At 45.9% G+C, this 16,664-nt stretch overlaps 1 protein-coding gene across 1 annotated transcript; it reads right to left on the reverse strand.

The window, feature by feature from the left end:
* Positions 1–2,155: 2,155 nt before the first annotated feature.
* LOC120685971 (purple acid phosphatase 4-like) lies at positions 2,156–10,058 on the reverse strand. The gene is made up of 6 exons (XM_039968124.1): positions 9,887–10,058; positions 9,690–9,797; positions 9,389–9,516; positions 9,121–9,249; positions 2,598–2,665; positions 2,156–2,505 (listed from the first exon to the last, which is right to left on the reverse strand). Exons 1-6 carry the CDS (start codon positions 10,041–10,043, stop codon positions 2,301–2,303), a joined length of 795 nt encoding a protein of 264 aa, XP_039824058.1. The 5' UTR covers positions 10,044–10,058; the 3' UTR covers positions 2,156–2,300.
* Positions 10,059–16,664: the final 6,606 nt, after the last annotated feature.

Here is a 16,664-nt window from a genome sequence, read left to right on the forward strand (position 1 = left end):
CAGAGGTGTGCCTCCTCTGTTTTCCACTAGTTCATTTGGATCTAACTGTTCTTTCTAACACTTATTAATTGTTTGTGCACATCATGGTTTCATTTGCTTTAGCTACCAACTGAAAATACGACTATCATCCTAGTACTTTCAGACTTTGTGCTTATTTTCTCACAAATTCTATCACTTTGATATCTATACATAACTTTCCAATGATTCACTGAATGCAGTGCAATGCAGTTATTTGTTTATCATAAGTAGAGCTATTGTAATATGTAGGTGCACACAGTTTAAAAAATATGATGACAATGCAGATACACACGTGAAGCTGTCAAGTCTCAACCTCGATCATTCATGACAAACTCTAATAGACTCACAGGCAACACATGTAAGTACATGGCTACATCTTGCTGAGTGGCCATTTTCATGTCTTTGTACTTCCCATCAAAAACAAAGTAACATGATCTTGATCAAGAACTTAGATCAAATGAATTTTGAACAAAGATCAAGCTGTCAAGGTGCAGTCATAAGGACAAGCACTATCAATGGCACACCATGATGCACAAAGCAAAAATAAACTTCAAATATCACACTTTCTCTTGAAAGTGCACACTAGTTTTCATTTCCATATATATTATATGTATATGTAAATCTGAAAATTACAATTGTATTCCATGTAAGATAACAAAATAAATCACAAATCTCTCATATAAAAATGTTTGATTTTTCCTCTCAAGCAACATAAAATTATATTGATGAGATTCGTGTAGGGTAAACAGTATGTAAGTGACTGGTTTTGCTAATAGAACAGGGCACTGGGATACTTTTGTATATCAGAATAACAATACAACGTGTTCAAGTCCATTGCCTCTTTGTTGGAAATGCTCAAAAGTGTGACTTGCAGGATGCAGTCCTAGTGCTTCTATTGTACCACTCTGGGGTTAAAGAGGAAGTCATAAAGAGAGCCTTGGCACCATACTGTAGTCTATATAACCAGATAGATCAAACTTTCTAGACTACAAATCAATACTAAGTTCAGCTTGCACCAACACCTTAACTTATCTCGAGATATAGCTTCAGCCAACATTTTTCTTATCTACTCAGTTCTCACTTGTCATTTTCAGATGACCGAAGTTTTGTGTACACATGAACTGCACCATCCCTCTATTTATAGGGGTCCATTACGGTTGCTGCAAGAGGAACGAAATTTAACTCCAAAATGAATTCCCGATCCAAACTGTGACCCATAGTTTTGGAAGAAAAAAAAACTTGTCACAGCTCTGTTGTGAGTAGTCAGTCACCCTTTGCAGTTCAATCATGCATATATTGTATGGTTTTCGTACTGGTCTCATCCTATATTGGTCAGACATCAACATTTAAGTGTTCAGCTAGCTCACACAAAACTTGCAGTTAGAAGCAGAATACTAGTGTGTACGTATATGTTTCTTTTATTTACCTTATGCGTGTGGTAGATAATCATATCTGGTAGACGGTCACTAATAATAAATCCTGTCATGCTCTTTGAAAGCTGTTTCATCTCCCACATATTGTCAAAGGTGCATAGTTAAAACATGGATCGATGAAGAGCCTAGGTATAAACAATTATTTTGACAATCTAAGTGACTTAGAAAACGGAAAAATTGGATCTATACCATTAAAACATCCCAAAGTTAGATATATACCATCATGACCCACATGTCATTAACTCATGTGAACCCCACATGTCAGTGAGATAACGATGGTATATATCTAACTTTGAGATCTTTTAATGGTACAGATCCAAATTTCCCGAAGAAAACCAGGAGCATCCCAAATTTTGACAATCGACATAAGCATTTACATGGTTTGTAGTCCATGTGAAGATATAACTTTTTCTCTCGACGTGTCTTCGTTAATTTTATGACATGTTACATAAAAATTCATATATGGAATATTATTTAGTGTCCATGCCACAATACACTAGGATTAGTCTAACTAACGAACTTGTTTCTATTACTACTTGCGCTACCGACTCTCTTGTTTTCGCGCTGATGCCCTCTGGAGCAACAAAGTGTGATTCATTTGCAATTTATTTGATACCTAGTATTTCCAAGATTATTTAACACATGCTTTGATACCATTTTCTTTCAGAAGGGTATCCGAGCAGCACCACTTTGATTTATTCCACAAAAAAAACAATTACATCCACTACACTTGCATATCACCCCATAAAAGCACTCGAAAAATCAACTACAATTTTCCAAAGAAGGTGTGCCCGGTTGGCCTGACTAATGGATCAATCAACTGATCAGAAACAAGAATGGAACAGCTTGTTAGTAGTATGCCCCCTTGGTGAGCCCCCAGCTGTGCAGGACGGTTCCGGCGACGTCGTAGAAGGCGAGATGCGCCTCTGTGTTGGTCAGCCGCAGCGACATGAATCCCTGCCCGTCGTAGAAGAACTCCAGCTTGTCGGTGTTGGGCGTGAAGATGCCACGCCATGCCTTAGAACCGCCGCCACTCGTCAGGTATTGAAGTGAACTGCAAACAAGTCATTTATTTATTTTCATCACGTTGAGAGAGAGAGAGAGAGAGAGAGAGAGAGAGAGAGAGAGAGAGAGAGTAGTGCCTACCTGTCCCTGCTGCTGATGTGCTCGAGGCAGTGATCATGACCGTTGATGTACAGATCAACCCCATTGGCCTGCATTGATTTCAATCATGGGGCAGAGAATTCATTTATTTTGCTAACAAATCACAATGGCACGACCTTTTTTTTTTGCGAAAAGGGAGAGTTCTATTAATTAAACTGGAGCGTTTACATCTTGAGCAACACAACGCTCAACGCAAGCAGGAAAACGACCGCGCCAGACTGCACTGTGGTTCAGACGCACAGCGAGCTGGGCCAGGTCATGAGCTAAAGCATTTGACTCTCTCCCTATCTGCTGGAACACTACCCTGGGTAGCCTTCGTGCCGCCTCTAGCGCCTCGTATATGATGAAGCCGAAAGCCGTCCTCTGAGCCTTCGGGTCAGCAAGGTATTTCACAATTGTGGAGCAGTCGGATTCCAAGACTGATGGCCTAGGAGTCCACTCTGCAGCCAGAACCAGACCTTCTCTGCAAGCCAGAGCTTCCACCTCCTCTGCTGACCCTGCACAAGAAACAACCTTCCATGCTGAAACCAGCACAGAGCCGTTGTGATCTCTAATGGCCATGCCAATACCTGCCTTTCCTGTCTGCTCAACATAGGCACCATCCACATTCACCTTGATCCAGCCCTCCTCCGGCAAGCACCACGGCCTCTTGGGCCGGGTGCTAGCTCCAACTACCTGAATCCTCAAGGGAACTGCTGCTTGTTTCCCTCTGTCGTCCGCCGCCCTGGCCTCATTGGGATTGTTCAGGGATTCCCAATAGGAGGTCAGGAAATTTACAGACTGCGTGCCTTGGATCCAACGGCCAGCGTGGACCCACTCATTGCGGATAAACCATGCTCGCCATAGGACAAGGATGAGGCGAGCTGCTTCCTCTTTATCAGCCATGCCAACCACGTGTAGAAGCCATTCTGAACCAGAGTAGCGCAGCAAGTGCTCCGCCGGCAACGTCCAGACAATTCTCATGTTCTCCCGCAGTGTCCTTGCATGTGGACAGAGCATCACTGCATGGTACTCCGTCTCCTCCGCCATCCCGCAGATGTCGCAGGTGTTAACACGCTCCAAATTCCTCCTCCTTTTGTTGGACTTAGTGGCAAGGCCCCCTTGAATCAGCTTCCAACCGAAGATGCGCACCTTGTGCGGGATCGGCAGTGCCCATAATTTCTTCCACACAGGCCGGCTACCATCCGGACTACTACTCGAGGCACCAATCTGAGACTCCAACTCCCGCAGATTCACTGCCAATTTGTACGCACTGCGGACCGAAAAGCAGCCCGACTTCTCCCAATGCCATGCAACGAGATCCTCCGATGGTCTCTATGGGAGTCTGATCTTCTTAATCACTTCCACATCATGGACATGGAAGTACCGATGAAGGACATCTTCTCGCCAGCACCTCGTCTCCCCGTCGATAAGTTGGTTCACCCACTTCAGTCTACATGGTCTTTTCTGTCCCTCAGGTTTTAGCGAGAATCCACGAGGTAACCAAGAGTGTCTCCATATTTTAACCTGCGTGCCGCTGCCCACACGCCAAATTGCACCTTTCTTGAGTAGTTCCAGCCCATGCATTATCGCCCTCCACGTTGGGGACACCTGCGTTGAGAATGCTGTATCCAGCAGGTCCCCATTAGGGAAGTATTTCGCCTTCATCAATTTAGCACACAAGCTCTCTGGAAACTCAATCAGTCTCCAAGCTTGCCTAGCCAAGAGAGCTTGGTTAAAGAGCTTGAAATCACGGAACCCCAGTCCTCCACGCCCTTTGCATCTGATAAACTTCTCCCAAGCAATCCAATGCGTCTTCCTGTGGCCATCGTCCTCCCCCCACCAGAATTTCCTGACAATGCGAGCGAGATCCTCACAGAGTGTATTTGAAAGCTGAAAAACACTCATGATATATGTGGGGATGGCTTGGGCAACTGACTTGATTAAGATCTCCTTTGCACCAGATGATAAGAACTTTTCCGACCAGGACGATATACGCTTTGCTAATCGATCTTTGATAGGTTGAAATCTTTCTGCTTTCTGTCTGCCATCCGGCGTTGGCAGACCAAGGTACTTTGCATCAAAATCAACGCGCACCACGCCTAAAATATGTCTGATCTGCTCCTGCACCTCCTCTTGCAAGGTTTCTCTGGCCAAGATGGAACACTTTGCCGGACTGAGAAGCTGCCCAGTGCCACTCTGAAACAGCTGCAATACTTGCTTGGTGCGACCAGCCTGCTCTGCATTCGCCCTGAAAAACAGCAAGGCGTCGTCTGCAAACAAGAGGTGAGAAATACCCGGAGCGTTACGACTGACCTTTAATTCCTCCACCCTGCCCAAACCAATTTCCTTCTGCAAAACCACCGACAAAGCATCAGCGACAAACAGGAATAAATACGGTGAAAGAGGATCTCCTTGGCGAAGTCCACGGGTTGGCTGGAAGGGCTCAGACAGAACCCCGTTGAAGCGAATAGAGTAGCGGACGGAGGACACACAAGCCATGATCCACCGCACCCACGTATCACTAAAACCAAGCTTCAGCATAGCTTTTTCCAAAAAACTCCAGTCTACCCGATCATAAGCCTTGGAAAGATCCAATTTAAACGCACAGAAATTTGTTCTCGCCGATTGAGAGTGTTGAATGGCATGCAGGCATTCAAAAGCAATCAAGGCATTATCCGTGATAAGCCTCCCAGGAATAAAAGCACTTTGATGGGGGGAAATAATATCCTGTAGTAGCGGCCGAAGGCGATTGACTAAGCATTTTGACACGACTTTATAGAGAACATTACATAAGCTAATGGGGCGAAAGTCGCTTAGGAATTCTGGGTGAGGTACTTTAGGAATTAAAACAATAGTAGTATCGTTTACCTCGTCGGGCATAATCCCGTCTGAAAAGAACTTCTTTACCGCCTTCACGATATCTTCCTTAATCAGCCCCCAATTACGTTGGAAAAACCTGGCCGGAAAGCCGTCCGGGCCTGGCGCCTTGAGCGGCCCAATTTGAAAAAGAGCGTCACCAATTTCCTTATCTGAAAACTCCTTGCACAGCACAGCATTTGTCTCCCCTGAAACGCGCTCATCCAATAGAGATATCAGAAACTCTGGATTAACATTATCATCTTTGGTGTACAGGGAGCCGAAAAAATCCGTGGCCATGGAAGCCATCTGGCTCGGGTCATCACACCATTGGCCATTGCATGCTTTCAGTCGGCGAATCCTGTTCTTTCTAGATCTCCATACAACCTTCTGATGGAAGAACTTAGTATTTTTGTCCCCCTCTCTTAGCCAAGATATCCTGGAACGCTGCAACCACATCATCTCTTCCCGATATAACATTTCATTCATCTCTCTTGCCACTTCCTTCGCTTGCTCCCTGCTGTCATCATCCATCCTACTCTGAAGATCTGAGAGCTGGCACCGCAGCTCTTCCAACTTCTTTCTCACTGAGCCAAACTTTTCTTTGCTCCAATCATGAAGGGAACGCATGACACCTCGCAGAGCGCTCGCCACCGAGCTCAGGTCTGATTTCGCCGGGGCATTATCCCATGAAGTCATGATCACGTCTCCAAGGGATTCCTCGCGTTCCCACATGATTTCATACCGTAGGATCTTTTGCGTCGTTCGTCCACTCACAACAGGCACAACCTTCAGGAGAACCGGACAGTGATCCGAGCATGGAGATGTCAGGTGTTCTACCTCTGCATGCTCAAACATGTCGGACCAGCTTGCAGTTGCCACAGCCCTGTCCAGCCTAACCCGCACATTCCTGTGCCCAGCCTGCTTGTTATCATAGGTCCAAGGAACCCCAGAGAAGCCCAGGTCAAACAGGTCACAAGTTGCTAGTGTATCTCTAAAAGCCTCCATCTGCCGCTCCCCTCTTTTTGTTTCTGAAAAATGTTCAAATTGCCACATAGCTTCGTTAAAATCCCCCACCACAATCCAGGGTTTATCAGAGCGGTATTTGATACGTTTCATGAGTTCCCACGTTAGGTGCCTATCTTCCACCCTTGGTTCTCCATAGATAAAGGTGATTCTCCAAGGCTGAGATGAAGGGCACTCCTGAACCGAAACATCAATGATTTTATTAGAGATAGTAATCAGGTCCACGAGCAGGGACTCCTCCCAGAACAAAGCAATACCACCACTTCTCCCCACACTACTCCTGGCCAAGCAGCCTTTTAAGCCCAGTCTCCATCGCAGCCCCTTCATTTGCTCCTCACTTTGCCTGGTTTCCGAGAGGAAGACCAGCTTGGGATTATAAGTCTGCACAAGTGCAGCAAGATCACGAACTGTCCGGGAGTTCCCCACCCCCCGGCAGTTCCATGCCAGCGCATTCATTGCTCCTGACGGGGTTCCTCATGAGCTCCCGTCAGGGGTGTTGCGTGTGAAGGGGTTCGTCCGCTGCAACTTGCAGGGGATTCACCAGACTTCCCACACGTCCTGCCAGCTCTCTCCTCGGTCAGCACATTTTCCTTTTTAATCTGCAAACCATTCGGGATCATCCCCGCCTCCGCAAGCTCCTGGATTGTCGCTGCAATATGGCCAGCTTTCTTGTTACGCTTTGGCTTCTCCAGATCTTTTGCTACACCACGGACGCCCAACGGAGATCTTTTGTCTCCAGCTAAGCTGCTCTTTGATGCTTTGCCCGTGGCCGATCTCTCCAGCATAGACGGATGATCTGTTGCCCCCGAATCCGAAGTGCCACTCGAACCCACATAGGAGTCTAGACCAGACACCTTTCCAGTTCCTGGTTCAGCTGGCTTATCATTCAGGTCGGGAATTATAGGGTCCACAGCCATGTTTTTCACCCCATCAACAATCTCTTCCGGCACAACGCTATCAACCTTGCCCTTTTCAGGAGATAGAACCAGATCCTCTTCCTCTACGAACATTCTTCTATTGTTCGTGGCGCCTTCCCCTCTCCGGCTGTTGGAGGAGAACGCTGCAGCCATCATACGCCTCTGCTGGTCGCCGCTGAAATTTAGGGCTCGTCTAGCACCTGCATCCTCCGCAGGGATAGTCATACTCCTACCTGTTCCCATCTTCTGTGGGGAGCACCTTAGTGCTTTACCAAAACGGACACCACCTGCCACCCGTTCCTCATCAGGGCATTCCTCCTGTGCATGTCCAATTCTGCCACATCCAAAACAGAAGTGTGGAATATTTTCATATTTGACCATGAAGACCATCACACCCGTGCCTTTTACTTTCTGTTCAATCGAGTGCATGATGGGTTTTGCTAGTGGAAAATCCACCTTTACCCTCTTATAATTCTGGACCGCCCTGCCAACTGCGATCACTTTCCCAAGCTTTGAGCCCAAGGCTCTTGCAAAACCATCAGTAATCATTGAGACTGGAATATCATAAATTCTCACCCATAACACAATGGAATCAATCACCACCTCCGACATACGCTGCGTGCCATTATAAGGCGCAAAAATCACAGCGTCCTTTTTGTGTTTCCATGGTCCTCCCTCCAAAACTCGCCTCCAAAGCTTTTCTGAGTCAAATTCAACCAGAAATCTATTGTCCCCAAGTTCCCTCACTGGAATAGGTTCTTTTTTGCCCCACATCGTACTCAATTCAGAAAACATCGCCCAAGTGGAAAAGGCTTTTCCAGAATAGTACCTGGCAATTGCTAGCCAACGTGGAGGCATTTGCGTTGCCTCCTCGTCATCCTCAAACGCGTACTCCTCGTCCTCCTCCGCATCCTCCTTCCCCTGGTTCCCGTGCACCAATACGATCTGCCGATCCAGATCAGTAACAGCCTGCATGTTCAGAACACCAAAACCCTCCTCCTTCCTAGAACCCAGCATCCCTGAATCACCCCGGGCGCCATTTGACGCGGTACGAGAACCGCTCGCATTGGATCTCGCAGCAGCCGTCTCCTCCCTCTGCGCCGAACTCGCCATGCCAGCTAAACCTGATCCCAGGATGAACTCAAGCAACGTCGTTGGCTTCAGGTGGGCAACTTCCTCACCGGAAATCCCTTTTCACCCCCCGCCTCCGACGTTGGAGAGGCAACCTAGGTTAAGCGACAGGAAGCCGGTGGCTGCAGAAGGCGCAGAAAGACCAAAACCCTAATGCAGGCCTGTGAATGCGTGAGAAACCGGATCACGATGGCCCCAAGTAGTAGCCCCCAAGGAACCAGAAACTCCACGGGAAAGATCTCAACGGAGTCCCGACGTAGTACGCCGCAACCCCAGATAGGACCGAATAAAACACGCCGCACACCGAGAACCCACCAGGGACTCGTTACGTTGCTTGCTAGGCAAGATCCTAGCGTCTGCCCGACGTCGCCGCCGGCAGTAGACCCCGATGGCCGGGGAAGCCTAGAGCACAGGGGCGCCGTCAACGCCGCCGCCGCCGGAACGCCCAATCGCCTGCTCCGTCATTTCCGGATCCGTCATTTGATACCGCTGAGGTGATAAAGTTCACAATGGCACGACCTTGATCGAGCAAACAATATATAAACTGGAAGATGATGTATATGACACCTATGAAATGCCGTGCATGAACACACCTTGAGGATTGGGAGAAGCTGCTGCACGAGCTCCTGGGTGTCACCGTGCTCGCTGACGCTCCTGATGGCGTGGTGGCCGACGACGATCTTCCATGTCGCCTTGGACCGCTTCAGCGCAGAGGCCAGATCCTGGCGATCCAGATGAACAAACGCTATGAACTTACTAGTCGAAACGATCGTCATACAGTTAATTTAAGCATGAATAATTTTGTGTTAATTGATCGCTAATGGCAAGAGCTAGCTGCATGTGGCATGTATATAGTAGTACCTTGAGAACGTTGGCGATGTAGGTCTCGCGAGGAGCAACTCCTCTCCAGTCGTACGTGCTGTCCTTAGGCTCATTCCAGTACTTGAGGACGAAGGGGTTCGTGTCGACGAAGAAGAAATCCGCAACCTCTATACAATTTTTTTTCAGAAAATAAATAAATTTAAGATAGTACATACATTGAAATGTCATTGAAATCTACAGATCCGCGTCAGCTTCTTTTTCCTCAATTTAGTTTGTCATCTATAAGCAATTTCGATGAGACGTACGGTTAGTTGATGTGTGCAACCTTTTTTGTGCTAACCTGCGTTAACTACAAAGGACTTCATGCAGATCCATCGGCTGTCGATGTTGCGAAGTACCGGGCTCAGCTGCGAAAGAGCGTCGCCTCTGTAGTCATGGTTGCCAAGAACTGCGTGACAGATCATGGGCCAAATTAGGGTTCTGAATACATTTGCTGGCTTCTGAAATACATTTGCTAGCTAGTATGGCTGGCCTTACTTGTGTACCAGGGCTTCTGGAGGCTCTTGGCGGTGTATATGTTGGTGAAAGACTCCTCAAAGGCCTTGTCATCGACACCAGTGAGACCATTCTTGTAGAAGTTGTCGCCGACACTGACAATGAAATCGATGTCCATCTTCTCCCCGATGATCCCCATCTGCACGTTAGTGTCCACTCAGTTATTAACAACCATTTAAAAAATATGAATTTAAAAACTTAACAGGATGGTGTTGGTACGAAAAGTGCATGTTGAGTATGCATATTATTCCAGGTCAGTTGGGTTATCATTCACAAAAGAGACACTTCGAGTCTTCGACCATAACAAGCGCTTTCGGTTGCAACTTCATCGAAAGATCAGAGATTCTCCCTCTACTCTTTAATAATGCATGACGCTTATGATCGATACGCGCCCGCGCGGTAATTAGAGCCTGTCCTAAACGTCATATATTAAAAAAAAATAAAGTGAGCATATACCTTTTGCAATACCAAACATGCGGTGTTGCTAACCTCCAAAGTCCACGGCAGGGGTACGTGCCCTGAACAGATGATATATGGCCACAACACACATGGACAGCACGTAAAGCATTTTATTATGTGATTTCGCTAATTAAAGTCAAATTAAAGTTCATGATACTTGAATGATGATCAAAAGATATAGCACATTCGATGTTGTTAGTTTACTATATTTTCTGTATTGCTGTCCACTTGTAAATTTTAATTGGCTCAGAGGCTGGAATCTCTCCCTTTTCTAAAAAAAAACTTGTAAATTTTACTTCGATGGACACAACAACAATCATGAAAGGAATTGAAAGGATCAAAGGAAAAAGCAATCGAGCGCATGCATAGTTGTTTACTCCCTTCATCCCTTGGCATACAAAATGTACCATTATTGAATGATGATAGAGCTCATCGTCAACATATGGGTAAGAAAAAAAAGGAAAAGAAAGAAATAAAAGTGGTCATGAACACGAGCATGGGGACACGAACGTGCACGAATACGGACCTGCTCAGCCACCAGGGATTGGTTGAATTGCCCTCGCCGGCCCCAGTCGCCGACGGCGAGCAAGGTGAGCGACCGGTCCTCCTTGCTGGGCGGGTGCTCCAGCTGCGGCAGCTCGGCGTCCGCAGCGACGACGAGCACAACGACGACGAGCAGCACTATCGTCGTCGGAGCCGCCATGACGACCGACCGAGAGTCCCCGGCCCGGTCGCCTCCGGTCCTCACCGTGGAAGCAGGCTCGCTAGCTCACGGCTGGCCAGCAAGCCGGCCGGTGGCCCGTGGCCGGAGAGATCGACGACACGAGGAGGAGGTCAAGAGGAGGGTACTCCGGACGAGTGTGTGCTGGCGCGTGTATTTGTAGGCCGTGCCGGAATAGGAGAGGAATAAAATTAGGGTCACAGCGTTGGGCACGCGCCGGAGAAAGAAACAGTTTCCGTTCTGGGCCTCCTCGGGAGTGGGGGAAGGCGTGGTTCATGTGTGGCTGCATGTGGGCCCGGGGTGGGTTGGTGGGAGTAGGCGCTAAAGGCCGCGCGTGATCAGCGTGCCTGCATGGCAGAATATCTATTTTTTTTAAGGAAAGCTATCAGCTTTAGGCAGCGCGGGTTTTGCCCTTTTACTGCTTTTGCATCTCGTACAGCCTGCATTCACCGTTGCTCTTGCTCACATGGACATGGACCGACATGCGAAAAAGTATCAGTAGTAGTATAGTATTGATTATTGGTACGTCTTTTGACATATAAAACAAGAATTTGGTAATACTTTGACGTGGGCAGAGCTAAAGGCAATCCAATCCATAGTGTCTATGGTAGTGTTTATAATGTCTTAGCGTGGATTCCTTTTAAAGTCATTCAATTTTTTTCATCTATCATATTTGTTTTCTATTTATTACGAAGACACCACCTCACCCCAATGCACAACTTGTAGTCTCTATAGTATATTGGTTTACATGTTAACACTGAATCTTACATGAGACCCATTGCTTCCACTCTCTCTCTCATTTATTGTGGTACCACATAAGCTAAAAGTCCTATGTGGCAGCATAACCATCCTACACGGAGGGTTTGAGATGCCCGAATAGAAACATTGAGGGTTTAGGGGCAATCAGTTTTCAAAGCAAGGCCTTATGGGTGCTCCTCCAAGATTTCGGATTTTCCTTTTTGCAGCCGTTGTCTCTCAAATGATTTTAAGTTCTGAATTCCTTACTACCCATTTTGTTGATGGATTAATGGAAGAAATTAGAACTGTTGTAGCGATTCAACGACCAAAGGATCTGGATACTGCTTGCTCCCGCGCCATTTTGCAGGAAGAGGTGCTGGCCCATTCTTCCAGAAGAGATGGTCGCCGTGTTGAGGGGAATTCTTTTGTGAGCTACTGCTTTACCTCTGCCCCCCTCCACCACCTCGGACGTTTCAGGTCCTTGTTGCTAAAGACAAGAACCCTGCTGTGACACACAACCGCCCTCCAGTTCCAGAGGTCATTCTCCTACTGAAGAGAGAATGGCAGCTTTGATGGTTTATAGAAAGGCAAAAGGTCTATGCTATAAGTGTGGGGAAAGATGGAGTCCATCTCACAAGTGTTCTACTGCAGTGCCATTACATCTAGTGGAAGAAATGTGGGCCTTGGTCAAGGAAGGTGAAATAGTGGACATGCAGTCCGTTCATTCTGATTCAGAAGAACACCTCATGGTCATCTCTAAGCATGCTTATGATTTATGAAGGGTCTGAGGGCAGCAAGCAGACCATCAGTCTAAGAGGGAAGATACATTGTCAGGAGGTCCTTATGCTGGTAGACTTGGGTAGTTTCTGTAGCTATGTTGGAAGTCACCTGATGCAATTATTTCCTCACCTGGAAAAATTACCAAATCCTGTACAAGTGCAAACAGATGAAGGAGAGCTCATGCCAATATCAGATTCCACAACGCTCTTGGTTATGTCAGGGTTAGACTTTTGTGACAAACCTAAAAGTTCTTCCTTTGAGGTGCTATGATATCATATCATATTGGGCATGGACTGGCTGGAACAGTTCAATCCTATGGAGGCTCACTGGTCAGAGAAGTGGCTCTCTTTTGCTTATAAAGGTGCTAAAGTGAAATTCCAGGGGGGTACTACCTAAGTTTCTACCTAAGTTGCTCCAGTGCTAATTGATTAGTAGGGAACAATTAGAAGAACTGATTAAAAAAAAGAAGCAGTGGAATAACTGTTGGAGTTTTCCATGCTATCTACCTGTGAATAGAAGGCCATATCTCCTCCTAAAATTAGTGCCATAGTTAAAGAGTTTGCTAGTCTGTTTGATGAACCTAAAGGTTTACCCCCTAGAAGAATGTATGATCATTCCATTCCTCTTCTTCCAGGAGATCAATCCTTCGGATTAAGTCCCTACACATGCAAACCAAAGAAGAAAAATGAGATTGAAGCACAAATCAAGAAAATGTTGCAGAATTGTATTATTTAGCGTAGTTCCAGTCCCTTTGCCTCTCCTGTGTTGCAAGTCAAGAAGAAGGATGGTGAATGAAGCCTATGTGTTGATTATAGATGGCTCCATGTTTATATCTTGAAAAACAAGTATCCCATGCCCATCATAGAGGAGTTGCTGGATGAATTGTTTGGGGCCACAGTGTTTTCCAAATTGGATCATAGATCTGGTTACCACCAAGTGTGCGTTCAAGAAGGAGATGAGTACAAAACTGTTTTTTGAACCCATATTGGTAATTTTGAATACAAATTCATGTCATTTAGGTTGACCGGGGCACTTGCTACTTTCAAAATATTCATGAATTATGTTCTGGCACCATTGCTTAGAAAATGTGTAGTTGTGTTTCTGGATGATGTGTTGATCTATAGCAAAAATATGGAGGAGCATGTTGAGCGCACCTCAGACAGGTGTTTCAATTGTTGAAGGCTCATGACTTGCATCTTAAAATGTCAAAGTGCACTTTTGCTCAGAACAAGCTAGTGGGGCATGTGGTCAATAAGGAAGGAGTAGCTACTGATCCTACAAAGGTAGTTACTTTTCAGAACTAGTCTATTCCTGCAACCGTCAAAGATGTTAGGAGCTCCTGGGGATGGCAGGGTACGACAAGAAATTTTTCCAAGGTTTTGGAACTATTAGCAAGCCACTAACAAATCTGTTAAAGAAAGGGCAACAATTTGTTTGGAAAAGTGATACACAAGCATCTTTTTTTGGCCTTGAAGCAAGCATTGACCTCTGCTTAGCCTTACTAGATTTCTCTATCCCCTTTATCATTGAAATAGATGGAAGTGATAAGGGTATACTGTCTTACATCAAGGTGAGCACCTTGCTTTCATTATCAAGGCAATTGGACCAAAAATCAGGGTTTATCAGCTTATAAAAAAAGAATGTTTTGCCATTTCTGTTAGCTGTGTATCAGTGGAGATCATATATACAACATGCTGTGTTTCAAATTAGGACTGATCAGAAAAGCTTGATACATCTAGATGAGCAGAGGCCTCCATGGAAACACAAAGCCAGACCAAGCTTATGGGCTTACAATTTAAGATTGTTTACAAGAGAGGATTGGAGAACAAGACAGCTAATGCGTTGTCTAGAAGACCAAATTTGTTGTCAGATTCTCAACCCTTGAAGATATTTGCTATTTCTCAAGCTAGTCCTGTCTTGTTGGAGCAGGTGGTGTCGGACTATACCAAAGACTACCAAGCTATCAAAATATTTGCAGCATTGTCTCTGGGTTCTAAAGTGGAAGGCCTTTCTCTTTCTAGTGACATAATCAACAGGTTCAAAGGGACAATATGGATTGGATCTAATTTGGAACTGCAACAACAAATTTTGTCCAATCTACACAGCAGTGCTTTGGGAGGGTGGGGGGGGGGACATTTAGGTTTTCCTGTTACCTATAATCACGTTAAGCAACTTTTTGCTTGGCCTAGATTGAAACCAACTCTGAAAGATTTTATAGCTCAGTGCATCACTTGTCAATAGGCTAAACCTGAGAGGGTGAAATACCTAGGTTTATCACTTCCACTTCCAGTTCTAGAACATAGTTGGTAGGTCCTATCTATGGATTTCATTGAAGGGCTGCCTCAGTCCAGATAATAAACTGTATATTGGTTGTGGTTGATAAATTTTTAAAGTATGCACATTTTGTTCCATGAGCTCATCCATTCACAGCCTCTACTGTAGCCAAGACATTCATGAGTAATATTTATAAGTTACATGGACTGCCATCTGCTATCATTTTTGATAGAGACATGGTGTTTACTAGTCATTGTTGTCAAGAGTTGTTCAAGTTAGTTGATACTCATATGAGGATTGCTTACCACCCACAATCTGATGGCCAAACTGAATGGGTAACCGTGTCCCAAACAATGGTCTCCGCATTTTGGTACAACACCTGTCGTTATTCTGCACATGGCCTATCTCCTTTTGAAGTATTGTATGGTCACCCTTCTAAACACTTTGGTGCTAACTTTTTTGAAAGATGATTGCATTGGTGAAGGAACATCTCCATCTGGCTCAACACAAAGATGAAAGCACAAGCAGAGAAGAAAAGAACAGACATATCCTTTGCGGGTGGGCGGGGGGGGGGGGGTATGGTTCTGAAATTACAACCTTATTTTCAAACATCTGTAGTAGCCAGAGCAAATTACAAGTTGGCATTCCGGTATTTTGGACCTTACAAGATCATCAGAAAAATCAATTACGTTGGCATTCCACTCTGTTCGGCTGGCTGGTGCTGGAGGCTGGTGCTGGTTTATTGTGAGAGAAAATTACTGCTGGCTGGCTGGTGCTGGTTTGGTGTGAGAGAAAAATACTGTTAGCTAGTGCTGGAGCAGGCCAGCAGAACAGGAGTAGGCTTATGAGCTTCAGTTATTACCCAGCTCTAGTTCAGTGCATCCTATCTTCCATGTCTCTCAGTTGAAGCCGGCCGTGGGAGTTGGAGTTCAGGTGAGCACTAAAATACTTGATTCTGTTGCTATTTTTTAGTTTCCTCTTGCGGTGCTGGACTGACATCTCTGTTTCAGAGCGGCCAAAGTAGTACCCCAGCTACTGGTGCAGTGGTCAGGGTGGCCAGCATCCATGTTAACATGGGAAGATGAACACACCGTCAAGGAGAACTTTCCAGCAGCACAATCTTGGGGACAAGATAGTTGTGAGGGGGGAGGGGTGGCGGGGGGAGATGTCAGCAGACTGAACATGGCGGCAACACAGCTTTCCATGGGCCAGTCAAGCAAGAGCTCAAATGGAGTTCATGGGCTAGAAAGGAGGAGCATGCACGTGACCAAGCCCAACCCAGGATACATCGGAGGACAATGGGTCTTCAAGTGAGGCCCAGCTATAGCTGCCATGTGTATATGTCTGTCTCGGTTCTTTTATCTTGCTTGGGAAGAAGTCAAGTTGTATGAACCTGTAGGTGTCGTCCGGTGAGTCGGCTACTGCGGCCGAGACCTTGTAACCCGACCGAATTATCCCCCATTCAACAAATCCTATCCACCATATTTCTCTATACATGCTCACATAGTTGTGGCTCCGCTGCAGTTTGCTGGGAGGAGATGTACAAACACAACACCTTCTACGTAACTGTCGTGATCAATGTTCAAAAAAGCGCTAGGCGGTATCTAGGCGGTGACCCACCGCCTAGGGATTAAGCGGGATTAGGCGTTTCAAGGCGTTTTTCTAGGCGGTACAATATAATACGTATACTTCACCATATACTCTAAAAAGAAAAGAAAAAATAAGGAACTAGTGGGCTTTGAATGGAAAAGAAAGATCCAAAACAGCCCAAATAGCCCGCCAGCCCAC

This window comes from Panicum virgatum, chromosome 8N, assembly GCF_016808335.1.
Source record: "Panicum virgatum strain AP13 chromosome 8N, P.virgatum_v5, whole genome shotgun sequence".
NCBI lineage: Eukaryota > Viridiplantae > Streptophyta > Magnoliopsida > Poales > Poaceae > Panicum > Panicum virgatum.